Below are 15,075 nucleotides of genomic sequence, written 5' to 3'. Positions count from 1 at the left end.
TAGGCTCTATATCCTACACACTGGTCCTTTAATGTATTTAGACTATTATAGGAGGATGAGTTTGCTAAAATCACAAAACTGTATGGGCAACTGTATAACCCGTGAATTCTGTTCATATAGAACTATCGAGAACTATCGACATGATTATAGTCGATATATAGCGGATAGCTAGTTTTTCTTTCAAGAATGTTTGTATTGTACATGTCTGCAAAACATTCACTGCCAACATTTTCAGTTATTTATTTTCAGCAATATTCCCACATAACTGACAACTATTGTAAAATCTACTTTAAAAAACTTTTGGCCACCAGATGGAGACACATCAAACAAACTGACAGATACACAGCGTCCACCATCCCACTTTATAGACGTATTAGCAGACAGTTGATAAACTTCTACATCCAGCAGACACAAAGCAAAACTGTCATCCCGTTGGAGTAATGTTTGCTTCAACCTGATGAATGTAATTCCAATATTCACTCTCTTTTCAGCTCTGGTTTGGTCTCTGCCAACTCCCGAGGAACATATCTGGCTCTTAAACTGCTAAACGTTGCACTTACTTCACCAGCTACTCTCTAACTTCGTCTACTGTTACTCCATCAGAACTGAGTGCACAGCTGTTTTCTCCAGTGTTTTTCAAATGTTACAATTGATTTTAAGACATTATGTAAGTTGAGTTTAATTGTTTTTAGAAAAATGTAGAAGGCTTACATTCCTTACTCCGATAGATTTAGTTCTTGCCAAAACAGAGGTGGCCATTAAAAACTTTCATGACCAAAAGCCACAATGGACAAATGCTTGAATTTCCTTTTAAGACATGAAAAGCTCAGCTTCATATTTATGTTACTATTTTATTTGTAAAATGCATTAGCATTACGTGGCTGTTAAATTTACATTATTTTATTGTCTTCCACTGACTTGAATCTTATTTTGAGTCTTGTGATTAGTTCACTCAGTCTCCATGTCGTAACATTTTATGTGTATTACCTGAGAATGCTGCAGGACTGAACAATGTCAGAGGTTTTCTGAAATCTTTACAATCCTAACGTAGCACATAGTAGAAGTTCATAAAGTATGCATGTATTCTGCTCTTATCAATTCAAAATGATTGGTAGAGCAGTGTTTTTTTTAAAGGTATCCTACTGAGTTTTCTTGTAAACAAACAAATTATGTTTACATTCAGTTTTTCTCACCAAAACACACTGTGTATTTTCTTGAGGCTTAATAAATGTGTTGCATGTATTTCCTTCATCTAAAAACATTTGCATAGGTGATTTTAAAAATATTTTGAAACCTGTGATATTTCTGTGCATGTTTACATTAATTAGCAGTTCTCCTCCGCCGCCTGCCTTTTGCTGACACATTGCTACCTTTCGTGGTTCACTGAATAGCTTGAAACCATCAGCGAGATTGCGTATTACGTAACAGGCATATACATGTATGATTGTGTGTACATGCTGGAACAGAACATGAAATCTGCTCTTAGTGCCAGCAGTAGCCACAGACTCCAAAGGGTAACTTTAACAGCCTAATCAGCTAACAGTTGTGAAAATACTTTTACACCTTTGTACAAGGTGACAGCCTCGTACAAAGGCCAAGACTACTGGCGGCAGAGTTTGTCCAAAGACTCATCCAGTGCAAAATACATGTGAACTAATGTTAGGATGAAGTAAACTGGGATCAAACAAGCAAAGAAAAAACTATCACTCTCTAATCTGGTGCACTGTTATTACCATAGTAACATGGTGCTACTGACACAGACCACAGTGGTACTCATACTGTAGTTACATGACAAAAGGTCAAGTCCCCAGGAACAGTGTTGGGCTGTGAGGCATTTTTTGGCATAGTGGCACAGTTGGAGCTGGAGCTGTTATGTGACACCCGCTGGAACCAAAAAGATTTTTCCCCCATACACATGAGCATCACAAACAAGCCTATTGGCATTATTAAAGGCTGCAAATCAATCAGTCTTTTTCTCTCTGGAGCATCACAGTCTGACTTCAGTTTTTTTGTATTATCACAATTTGGGCAATTAGGTCAGTTAAAAATTACAGCCTTGAAGAGCCGAAACAGTAAATAAGTAAATAAATTGGTGTGTGCGGAGTCGGCAGGAGGTTGCTCTATGGGCCCCCAAAAAAAGGAAAGCCAGAGGAAGTCTTTCATTGGAATGAATAGGGCACCATCTTGAAACACAGTATCCAATTATCTTAGTTACAACAGTCACATGGGGCCAGTGTTCCGTTCTGTTACCGTGGCAATCTGGAACAAAGTGGTTGCCATGGTTAGCGGTGGTCAGGATACAGCAGTTAATGAGTCTTGACAAGTTTGTTTAACTGTTGACGTTCTTTGACTTTGTCCTGTTCAGTGACATCATCATGGGATCAGAGGTTTGATTGGCTGCAGCGCCAGTCCGTCAGCGTGTCGTCGCAGCATCAGCATCTGAGGGTCAGCTCCTCGCCCTGCAGTGAGTCAACCTCGCCGGTGTCCATGACGACCTCTTCTTCCTCCTGTGCGCCGCTCCGCTCTTCCTCCATCACTTCTTCTTCCTCCTTTTGACAGGGAGAAGCAGAAGAAGGAAGGGAGGCGGGAACATCATTAGCACCTCCGCTAAGAGTCTCTTCATCTCCTTCTCCTCCCTCTCCTCCATCCATCTTCATCCTCAGGTCTGCCCCCGTCTCCGTCTCACCGTCGACATCCTGCCCTGCCTCCATTTCCACACCCGTCTCTGTCTCACTGATCGCCAGCCTCGTATCACCGTTCATCCCTGTTTCTCCATCTAACTCCGGCCCCGTCCCATCATCAACACCTGTCTCCACCTCCCTACTAGTCACTGTCTGTAGAATCAAACCCACCCCCGCCTCTTTACCCAAATCTTCATCTTTTTCTCCGCTCAGACCTACCTCTTCTTCAAAACCAAGCCCTGTCTTCATCTCCGCCCACGTACTTTTTTCAGTTTCGATCCCTGAATCTCCGCTCAAACTCAGACCCGTTTCACTAAGCGGCCCTATCTCTCCGCCCAGACCCGTCTCCAGACACTGTCCCGTCTGTGGCGGCTGATCCCCAGTCAGCGCTGCAGCTTCCTTGGCTTGTCTGATGCAGTTGATCCATTGCTGTTTGTTGAAGGCGTCGCTGGCCTGGAAGCAGTGGGTCTGCAGCTGACCTCCAGTACGGTATGAAACCCGAAAGAAGTTCTTTGCTGTGAGGAGGAGACAGAGACAGCAGGAGATATGAGTGGCTGTTATAGTCAGACATCTGCATCAGCTGGTTTTAAAATTGTATTTTTTAATCTCAAGTTCTGACGTTAAACTCTGTCAAACTGTATCTGTGCTTTATTTTCATCCAGAATGTGTTTACAGTTTAGTTTAGTTTGTTTTTATTTCTTTGTCAAACATCTGGCCCATCTCACATGGGATTACAAAACACTAACATTTTACAAAACATGTATCTTCCGGTAAAACAAATACAAAAGCATGTGGAAAAAGAAAAGAAGTAACTGGTAAAATATCAGATCTCAGATGGGAACACAGAGATCTTAGTAGACAATAACCCAAGACCAATTTTTCAGTCAATATATTGGCTGATAATAATTTCTTTCCAAATCACACAGAAAAAATAAACATTTTTGAGAACAATCCCTGAAATTTAATTGAAGAATTGTAAACAAGATATACTGTATATGTACTGAATGGGACATTTCAATAAAAATAAACTCAGTACTCTCTAGTTGACAAACTATGTAACAGAGAAACTGTTTCTAAACAACCTAAAACATTTCAAAACAGTATACTGACTCCGCTCATTGTTGCTGAAGGCTCCTCTGATGGACCCGCCCACTCTCATCTCTCCGTCTGATAGGTCCTCCAAGTCCAGCTGCCGGATGGGGATTGGCTGGCGGCAGAGCTGGTAGCTGACTGGCTGGTCGTTCGGTGAGAGGGACCTGGTGATGACCAGGACATCCTGGAACAGGAACACGTGGAGCTTCTGGAGAGAGAGAGAGACAGAGAGTGGACATTGATATTGTTTCTTCACTTGATGATTCCCCACTCAGCTGTTACCATTATGATCATACATTTTTTAAAATAATCAATGTAAAAATTATATTTTGTACAGCAATGATAAAACTACTTTGAGTATTAAATGAGATAAAATAAACGATCACACATTACAAACACATTCTTATTATGATTGCTATACATATATTTTATGTATATATATTTTTATTGTATTTATGGGTCTTTAAAGAATCCACCATCACATCATAATGTGTCAGAACAGTCAAGACATGACATAAAGCTAATAGAGAGGGGGAGTGTGATACAGTATTTTATAATTTATCATCTCATTTGATCTTATCTCCTCTTTTGCATTTCTCATTTATTCACACATAAACTCAATAAAATATGAGTACAGTAGAATTTTCAGTCTTAAGGTGGTGACTTGTACTTTACTTTATACTTGACTTGCAACTCATTGACTTGACTCAGACCTGTTGACAATTATTTGACTGTGAATTATTAGATTCTGTGAACATTTTGGCCAAAGCAACGTTTGGATTTTAACAACCTTCTCTAATCTTCTAATAAATGACAGTGAGCAGCTGACAGTCACAGCTGTGTAACATCAACACAAAACACAACAAGCTGTGTTTTTCTCAGGGCGTCCTCAGGATCCAAACAATAATGTGTCACCTCTGGATCCAGGAACTTTATAGACCACATGAGTTAAACAGAAAGAACAGAAGAGAGAGAGAATAGAAATAAAAGATATACTGACGAGTCCTCTGTTGTTCTTCAGTTCTCCGTGACAGCTGAGGGTCCTGGACCGATCAATGAGTCCGTCCTTCATTCCGTCCTCCGTGTACAACAGACGATCCTTGTAGTACTGACACTCAGACTCCCCCGTCCGCCTGTTGATGTCCGCCACCACACTCTGAACCATCAACATCTGTGGAGCAGACACACACACGCAATCTGTAATCAACAATGTTGTGCATCTTTTGTAATAATGATTCAGCCAGGAGAGTTTCATATCCATCCAAGCCTTGAAGTGCTCCAACAGTCAGTCACCTACAGTTGTCTATGAGAAAACGAACTTTTACTTCCAGACAGTCAACGGTACAAATTCACATATCAAGCTGAACACGATGCAAAAGATTTGCATGGATTTATTTTGCCCCTGCAAGCAGATCAGAGGTATTTTGTTGAAATGAAGACAGTTTGCTCTGAATTTTTGCCGATTTAAATGCTGATTTGACTGGTTCATTGTTACTTTTCAAGGTTATTCCTGACATTTCAGGGTTATTAACAAGTCCTCAGGGTTACTTTGAACTTTTTATAGTTGTCTCTTAATTTGCAGGGTAATGTCAGCACAGTTTAGGCCTGTGCTTGACAATTCTGATTGGTTTTAAGAAATAAACATACATCATTTTATTTCCTCCTGACTCAGTCTGGCAGTGGGTTGAACTAGATCTGGAGGAGAAAGGTGTACAGCATGTTGGTTTTCCTCACCGCCTCGTCCAGGTGCTGCCGATCCGGGTGGTCATTGGGCGTGTGCTTCAGGATCTCCCTCAGCAGTAGTGGGTATTTCACCAGCCGACTGCGGGGGATGTCCAGGAAGTTCCACAAGTCCAACTTCCTGCTAAAGGGCGATTGGAGGCAGCGCTGCAAGAAGTCCTGAACCCGACGATCCTGCTTCTTCTGGTCCAACAAGGATTTAGCCTTCACCTGGTTACTGCAGTATGGAGTGTAGGAGGAGAGACAGGGCAGCTGCAGGGACATAGAGACAGAGACCTGGTTAAATGTCTTTAATAGCTGAACTTGTGACTAAATAACCTATTAAGAAGTGACATCTGATTTCTGTAGACTGTAATTATACAGTCAGTATGTTGTATTATGCTTAGAAAAACACTCACTCACCCAGTCAGTCAGGATGTGTCCCACATGTTCTGTGGACCCGTCAGGTTTTCTGGCGTCACGGAGGCGACTCAGGAGGTCTGAGGAGAGACAGAAAGTTATGAAGTTATGAAACAATTTAAAGAGATCAGGACCTCAAGCAGTATGGGAACATCGAAGAAGACACAAAAAACACAAAACCCAACCTAAAACCCAATCCAGAGATACTGAGAGAGCTACAACAGCTGGCACCCCTATCAGTGACGTCACAGCAGCAATGAGTCACAGTATTTTCCATCAGATGCTCCCTTCCTACCTTCATGCAGGGGTATCAGTGAGTCCAGAGTACCAAAGATCTGGTTCAGCTCCTGCTCAGTCATGATTGACAGCTTCAGCATTGGGTCATGGTAGGCCTGCAGTACACACAAACACACATATGAGAAGACTCAAAAAATACCTGTACTGTAGAATAAATGTGGAAGAACAGTCAATTTAAGAGAAAAATTAAGATTTTTGTTTACCTTCTTCGCCAGCTTGAGGTCCTCCACCAAGTCTTGTTCGCCCTGAGCCAACTCAAATATAGCCTTAAGGGAGAGAGAGAGAGAGTTTAAGAAAAAGACTGGGGAAGAAATCTATGAAGGATCATGTTTGGTGAATACGGCATGGTACAATGGAGAAGAGGTGTTTTAATTTCGGTGGGAACTAAAACTTGTCTCACCTCTTGTCGTTTTATCTCTTTTGGGCTCAGAGTTTGCGTTGCTCCCAGTCGGACGTCAAACGTCTCGCTCCAAAGTTTGCTGTCACGGCGCTTGGCGGCTGGGGCTGTTGCTGTGGAAACCCGTGTTGCCGTCATGGAGGAGGAAGGGTTGGAGACTGTCGCCGAGATAACACGAGTCTTCATTGTTGAGGAGGAAGTGGGAGGAGGAGCGGTTCTCTCAGTCCGACTCTCGTTACGAAAACTGATGGTGCGCTGCAGGGAAGAGAGAAAGTTAAATCGGGTAAAAAACAGAACTGTCAATGAAATAATATCAATTTTTTTTTCAGAATATTTTCTTTTCTACTGCTAGTTGTCACAGCAACAAACTGTCTTATTTTCAGTATCTGCAGCATTCACTTAATACAAAATACAAGTGGAGTTGTCTGCAGCTCACCTGCAGCGTCTGACCAATCCTCTTCAGCGGTGCGGTCTTGACGGGCGGCAGCAGGCTGGCCAGAGACGTCACCCTGGATACAGGTTTACTGCGTTTGGTGCTGGGCTCCTGGTGGAGAGAACAAACATCTGGGATTCATGTGTGGCTTCACAAAGCACAATACGTCCGAAAAACTGCTAAACTGACTTTAACTCAGACCTGCAGGCTATAGTACTGATGATGCAAACATGATAGGTAGAAGGCAGATATGATAATAATTTGCTATTGTATATTCTGGTAATTTATTGAAGACAATTTCTGGCTTTGGCGCCCTCCAGAGGTAATATCAAAAGAGACATTGTTTGTAGACAATAATGCTTGTCACCAAAAAGTCCAAAAATTCCTCAAATACAGGACGAGACTTGGTTTCTTGTTCATCTTCACTTGCAGCACAACCTGCAGCCTGCAGCCACTGGCGGAGCTTAAAGGTCTGTAATCCAACTAACAATCATTGAATTCCGGCCTCATGGCAGAGGACCAGTGAGACTATCACTAAAGTCAGTAGCATTCATCAACTGGGAAGCATGAATGTCTGTAGAAAACTTTGGGCCAATCTATCTGGTAGAAGTGAAAAGTCTGACCTGCAGGTGGCGCTAGAGGAAAGGTCAGGGCACTACCTATTACCTAAGACATTAAGACTTCCTCTAGTGACCATGAATGTCTGTACAAAATTCCAATCCAATGATGATGCAAATCATCACATCGAAGAAACTCATACCAGAGTTACGTTTGGAGGTTATGCTTGATAAATTAATTATACAATGAAGTTGCAACATTAACAGATGATCAAACTGTTATTGATGACTCAATATTTTCAGCAAGGATTTGTCCACTGAGTCTGAACACTGTTGTCCAGTTTACAAGTACCTGTTTATGTGCAGACTGTTCCAGTAATTTGCGGGAAAGTTGATTTGTTGATATACTGCAAGTTAAACAATAGTGTGACTCAAAGTCTTTCCCTCTCTGGCAGACTCTCTCCCCTACACAAAGATATCAGGCCTCCATATTGTCAAGGTCTGTTTCTGTGTGTGAAAATGCCACCAGGCTGCTTGTCCTGGATATAGACTTACGATAAATCAATATGTGTGTTTGTGTGTGTGTGTAACTTCAGTTCTGCCCTGCAGCCCACAGTCAGCTGACCTACTGGAGCACAGGAACCATCAAACTCTGTTTCCATCAGCACTCAAAGTCAGGAACCAGTTGACCTAAAATAAATCGACCTCTGACAGACCCTCAATCACTCCACAGTCACAGAAAGATTTTCACCTTGAGCATCTGTTGATGCAATTTCAAGCCTAAAATTTGAGTCGTTCATTTACTGTCAGTAACGAGGAGACCAACAATTAAAGGACAGGTTCACAAATTTTCAAGTCAGTCTTAAAATAACACTCAAGTGTCCATATGAACACTGAAAGAGGTTTTCCTCTCTGTAATCATTCCTCCTGTTCATACTGGCTATTAAAAAATCTCCTTCAAATGCACTTTCAATGTAAGTGATGGGGGCCAAAATCCACAGTGTGTTCACATAGTCATTTTGTGCAAAAATGCAGTTTATCTGAAGCTTATATGAGGCTTCAGCAGTCTGAGTTAGTCATATCAAGTGGATATCTGCCACATTTACAGTCTTTGTGTTTCCCCGGACAGTGTTTCCTTGTTGAGCTGCAGTGGATGTATAGTAACAAAAAGAGGAACTTTAGCACTAAAAAGACTGTAATGTTGAAGGACATCTACTTGATTTCACTATTTTGGATGGCTGAAGCTTCATATGAGCTTCAGATAAAGCTTTTAAATACATTTTTGCACAGAAGGAGGACCGTGGATTTTGTCCCCTATCACTTACATTGTAAGTGCATTATGAAGGGATCTTCTAATGGTCACTATGAACAGAAGGAATGATTATGGCGAGAAAAACATGTTTCAATGTTCATTTTAGCACTTGACTGTTGCTTTGAGACAGACTTGAAAAATTGTGAACCCGCCCTTCAAGGCTGGGACTTCGTAGTCTCTTAAGTTGCTAAAGGAGGCCTCTACAGAGAGTTAAAATATATGTAATTAAAGTCAGCACATTCTCTCTCATTTAGCAGATGATACTGTTGTATTTATTAGAGACATCACTGTTGTTTTAAAAGATTTTGGGGGCTAAGCGAGGATGTTAAATAATCAGTTTATTTACTTTACATCTGAGAAGTTTCCATTGGACATGTTATAATGGGTTTCTGTGTGTGATGGAGCTTCAGTTGATTCAATCTGACAAAAATCAATTCAGTACAGTTGGTCAAGAATAGACTGGTTATCTAATTACAGCAGGTTTACTGCAGACTGACTGACTGAGAGTTTGAATCCAAAAAAAAAAAAGGAAAGCTAAAGCTAGGGCTGCCCCAGAATAACTCCTGCAACAACCTGCAGGCCAAACAAATGATTTAAAAATGTCCTCTTGGACTCTGGGGAAAATATGATGGTGATTAATTGAGAAAATTATCAGCAGATGAATCAATGATGAAAATTAGTTGCAACCTGAGAATTTAGCTTTAGGAACAAAAAGTAGAACCCATTACAACATGTTATGTTATGTTTTATTGAGGTCCTGTAGCGAAAAGCAGATAATTCATTATTCAGTCAGACGTGGTGTTCATGGGGTTATTCTGCTTTAACCAATCCAACCAATCAGCTGCCAGGAGCAGTCAACTTAACGTTTAGCATGTTGATTGAAGAAATATGTTTATTTAAGCGTTGTTATTTGTCTGAGTCAACTTACAACAACCTGTACAGCTTCCCCCATCTCATCCATGCTTGTTGCCATTTTCATGGCCATTTTTCTTTCCCTAGTTTTCTGTCCATTTTTCTGCCATTCCTAACCTACAAAGCTCTGATTGGCTCCGTTGTTTTTCCAACCAGAGAAACAGCCGTCAATAAGCACAACAGGCCTATTGGAATCACCAAATCAATTCAGAGGACTATCAGGCTACATAAGAGGCATTAGACACCTGAATAGATGAGGACAGTTTAGGACTGATGGATGGAATGAGTGAAGAGCGGAGATGAGAGGACAGTTGAAGCATGATGTTTTGCTTGTTTACTGTATCACTGTTTTTTGTACAAGTTGGAGAAAACAAACCGTGGGGACAAAATGCAGTGTTAGCATGCAGCACTGGCTATTTTGAGGCCCTAAGCAGATACAAACCTAGGTTCTGTAGTCACAAAACAGTCAACTGAATATATTCTGTATAAAAAAATGAAAAAAACTTTCGAAAGAACTTTCTGCTGACAGCACTGTACTGAAGACTGACTCAACAAACCAGTTTACATAACTACAGAAAATTTCTTCAGTCGGAAATAATTCCAATTAAAACTGTTCACAGTGAGGTGATCCTCCAGTAATCATCCAGAGTAACCAGGAGAAAGACTAAATTCCCTTCACCTCCACTGTACTGGTGTGTTGGCAGAAATCTCAGAGGTGAACATCACAGTAGATAAACTAAAACTGCTTGCATGGCTAAAAGCCAGCACGGGTGATGTGATCTGGGTGGAAATGACCCTTGAGACTTCTACAGTGTATCACCAAAGCAAACAATCATGAGGAAGTAAAGGGTCTGAGGTCACAGCACTTTACAAACTGGTAATAAAACAGAAACTGTTACTTTTTTTTTTTTACTTTTAACAGCACCAAATATCTAATATCATATAAAATATCACTATGTGAGTTAAAACAACCACACGTCACTGAATAGCACAGATACACTACAACACACTACATCTCTTCTGATATGTTCTTGAATTCTTAAATATTCTTATAATCCTAAACTGATTGTGGATGACACAGAAATGATACAGAATGAAAGCAGAAATTAAGAGAAAGACTTGCTATGTTTTCAAAGTTTAAATAAAGTATTTACCACACAGTAGGCTGGATTAGATTCTATCAAATCAGATTACATTTCAATACATTCAGATCATATAAAATCATATTACTAGACTAAAATTGATTAGATAAAATCAAATCACATAAGATTGGATAAAACCAGACCAGGTTGAATTAGCTAAGATTAGACTGGAGTTTAACTGGATTCAATTAGTTTAGATTAGAAGAGATTCAATTAAATCAGATTAGATTGAATCAGATCATGTTAGACTAGATCAGATTAGTTTAGATCAGATAAAAATAGATCAAGTCAGATTAGAAAGTGAAAAATAGATTAAGTTTAGCGTGGACTCATGGTGTGAGATGTGTAAACAGTATAACTTAATACTACTAGAGATTTCAGTTTAGGAAATACAACGTAAGTACATCTAAATCATTCATTATTAGAATAGTAGAGTATTGACATTTACATTTACTGAGAAGAGCTGAGGCACCATCTACCACTTCACACACAGTCTAAAATAATTCAGTTTAATCAGACTTAAGGTCCAGAGAGGGTCTTTCCTCCATCTTACCTCCACCTGCTTCCCCATGTTGCTGAACTCCACAGAGCATCCAGACTTAAACTGCTGTACCAGCAGGCAGAGGGGGCTCTGCCCCACCACCATAATGCTCACCCCAAAGCCCGGTTCAGGATCTGGACCTTTCCCAGTACCAAGAGAGCATGCAGAAATACTTAAAAACTGGTAGAGAGTCCAAAAAGAGTTTGGGGCTGGTGGAGCATCCACAAGGTGTGAGGTATCAGCAGAATGTCCACAAGAGGTTTGCACTGGTAAAGAGTCTGGAAATAGTCTGATATAAAGATCTAAACTCAAGTAGAGTGTCCAGAAAGAGTCTGGACACAGAAGAGCATCCAGAGAAACTGTGAAGTGTCTACAGAAAGTGTGGAGAGTTCAAGTATAAGGTGTGTGGTACCAAGTGTCCAAAAGGGGGCTCAGTGCTGTTCAGAAATACTAGTGACAGTAGACAGTCCAGACAGAATTCAGTACAGTTAGAGTTACGTACCAGCAAAGCTTCCAGAGTTGTCTAGTACTGTAGTATCAGTATCAACAAAGTCAAAAACTGGTACCAATAGAGTTTAACAAAAGTCTGGTTCTGAAAGATCTTCCAGAAAGAGCTTGGTACCAGCAGAGTTTTATGACAACCCGGCTCTGGTAGAGCAGAGCGTCCTGTCAGATGAAACGGACCAAGCTTGTTAACAGCAAAGTTTCCTGACAATCCGTCTCTGATAGTGTCCTGAAAACACCTGGATCCAGATCAGGCTCGGTACCGGCGGTGACAAGAAAGAGATTTCAGAAAACACGTGGTGCTGTTGGTCGGGTCCAGTGCCATCAGAGCTCAAATAAACAGGTCCAGAAAAAGTCTTATTCTGGTTTTCTGTTTTCTTCTCTCTTCTCTGTTAAATCCCTGTTAAAGTTTTCTCGCTCTCAGTGATGGTTGTTCACTTGTCCCCCTCCTGACTCTGTTTGTCTGAAAACTCACAACTTGTTAATGCTCTCTTGCTCTCTCGCTCTCTCTCTCTCTCTCTCTTCCTCTCTCTGACTCACTTACTCACTCGCCCACTCACTACTTTACTTCCTTCCTTCCTTTCGTTCTCCCTTTCTCCCTTTTCCCCTACCCTCTATTTGCTCTTTATTATGCTCACATGTCTCTATATTGTTTTCAACTATCTAACCTGTTGTGCAATACCTTTTTATTATCTTGTTTTTATCCTCTTATCTTGTTTTTATCTTGTCTGCTATTGCTGCTGGTCTCTGAGAGTTACCAAACATAACTTCGTTGTATGCCTACAATGACAAATAAGGTGTCATATCTTATTTTTTTCTTATTTTCTTATTTTTTTCTTAACTTTCTCTGTCCCGTTTTTCTTTCATCAATGATGGAGGAGGTATTCTGAGCCTTAACTTAAAAGATATGATATTCTATATTTTTCTTACTGTCAACAAACCCCATCCCCTATGTGCTGCACTGTTGACCAAAACTGTTAAAAACACATGTATGATGCACACTGTTGGTAACTCAAAAAAAATGTAAGGTGACGTGTAAATAGAGCTCATCATTATTTATTATTATCACCTTAAAATACACACTATCATGATCCTGAGTTATACTGGAGTTAATACTGGAGCTACTGGTGGTGCTGGGACTTTACTGCTCAATCCAACATCAGTCAATGTCAATCTGAACTGTAATTACTAAAGATAGAAAGAGAGAGAATATAGCCTGCAGGCAGCCAAAGCTCTGTCCTGGTTTTCCAGTGGTTTAAGTCAATTACTGTATGTGTGTTTGTGTGTACATTCGTATTATTCTTGTTATGGGGACATGAATCTATTAGACAATACATGTGTTTCTATCCACTTGTTTTTATTCCTGAAAATATCGCAAAAAAGTTTTTTATCCTAGTACCCCCCCTTGTCGGAAAACTTGTGAATAATGTAAAAGGCCCTCTCTAGGCACAGTGTTTGGTTGGTCTGTTCTGGGCTACCATAGAAACATGACAGTGCAACATAGCGGGCTCTGTGGAGGAGGACCTGCTCCCTTAGAGATACAAAGGGCTCATTCTAAGGTGATGAAAAATTCTTATTTTCAAGTGATTACACACGAATTAAAACACAATGTCTTCCATTTCTGCCAAGTTCAGTAGAATTGCATGGTAAGTAAGTGAGTTGTTGCAGCATAATTTCCAAGTAGTTTATGCGTCACTTCTGCAGGCCAGTAAATTGAAGAAACTATTAACCATTTACATTCTCACCACTTTCTGTATAATGTCAGCAGATCAGTCCAACCTTGAAACAAATTTCCTTAATATCCTTTTTTTTTTTAAATTGTAGCCACCATAAATAGCTAGTCATCGACAAATACAACTTCATAATCAAGAATCAAGTCACAAATTGCCCATTTTAAAAGTTCTTGCTTCCTTATTGAGGCCTGATAATAATGTCTTCACACCACTCAACAAATTAAATGTCAGTTTTTATATTTTGAGACATTAACAAAGATATTAAATTGATACAAGGTTTCTGACATGAAAACACAGCGTTTGTGTTGTGCTACTTTTACACCTTAAACAACACTCTCATGTCTTTAAAAAGCTGTCCAACCACTCCATCATGTTTTCTGGCCGACCAGGCAAAGGGCAGAGTCTTTGCAGATTAAAACACTGGCACACACTTTTATATGAGTCTATAAATTTTTTTTCAAGAAAATTCTGCATAGTATACCTTTAAGGTGAGGGTATGTCTCCTCTTAAGTGACAAAAACAAATTTTGTGTGTGTGTTAGTGTATTTTGGGTACTGCAGTAGACACACACACACACACACCCTAGATCAGCTGTTGTTAACACTGCATCTGAACATCATTCAACATTGGTCATTGTGTCATTTTTAGAGCTGTTTCCTTTGGATGCAGTGACTGGTATCAGAGTCAGAGCATCAACGTTGACCTCTGACATGACATGAAACAAAGCTAATGTTCAGCTGACAATAGCGGACCCTCTGACTCAGCTCCATTGTCTATAAGTGGGCCAGTGGGGTCGTGGACACCCAGAGAGGAACAAAAGTCGCCTATTAATCCAAGAACAGACTTGTCTCTTCTGACTCAGGCGACCCTGTCTCATTTCATCTGTACTCTGACGCACCGGCTATATGGCCGTACAGTCGGAGGCACTTTTATCAAGAAATTAATTCATCATAGTAAATGGTTATACTGTTGGTTCTGCTGGGAAAGGCTCTGCTGTTTGAGGGAACTCTCAAATAATCCGGGCAGCGATGACGATTCTGCTGAGAGAGTTAATCCCCCAAAATAAACATACATGAACATAAATCTTAGTTAAATCAACAATACCAAATACCATGTAAAGGGGAGGTTGGAGCAACAGCAAAACAGTGTTGGTGTAAGAGTAAGGATGCATGATTAATAAACAAATAAATCACTGACAATAAAATAAATATGGAAAACATATAATGTATTTGTGTATTGCTGCTAAATACACAAGCAAACACCAATAATACAGCTTTCAATGTCAGCACTAACTGGCTCAATTTCAGTTTATGATACTATTATCAATAAACGATT

The 15,075-nt window shown here is 40.3% G+C and overlaps 1 protein-coding gene across 2 annotated transcripts in view; it reads right to left on the bottom strand.

The window, feature by feature from the left end:
* arhgef3 (Rho guanine nucleotide exchange factor (GEF) 3) overlaps positions 1-15,075 on the bottom strand; it is a 34,307-nt gene continuing 19,232 nt past the window's right edge. For both annotated transcript variants that reach the window (XM_044350166.1, XM_044350167.1), the window contains 9 exons: positions 7,043-7,150; positions 6,610-6,861; positions 6,413-6,475; positions 6,208-6,304; positions 5,916-5,992; positions 5,508-5,765; positions 4,774-4,944; positions 3,792-3,981; positions 1-3,196 (listed from right to left, as the gene is read on the bottom strand). In XM_044350166.1, the coding sequence (XP_044206101.1) occupies positions 2,433-3,196; positions 3,792-3,981; positions 4,774-4,944; positions 5,508-5,765; positions 5,916-5,992; positions 6,208-6,304; positions 6,413-6,475; positions 6,610-6,861; positions 7,043-7,150 (1,980 nt within the window). In that variant the 3' untranslated portion in view covers positions 1-2,432. The remainder of the gene's footprint in view (positions 3,197-3,791; positions 3,982-4,773; positions 4,945-5,507; positions 5,766-5,915; positions 5,993-6,207; positions 6,305-6,412; positions 6,476-6,609; positions 6,862-7,042; positions 7,151-15,075) is intronic.

The sequence above is a fragment of the Thunnus albacares genome, chromosome 4 (genome assembly GCF_914725855.1).
Source record: "Thunnus albacares chromosome 4, fThuAlb1.1, whole genome shotgun sequence".
NCBI classification, from domain to species: domain Eukaryota; kingdom Metazoa; phylum Chordata; class Actinopteri; order Scombriformes; family Scombridae; genus Thunnus; species Thunnus albacares.
This window is presented reverse-complemented; position numbering and strand designations above follow the sequence as displayed.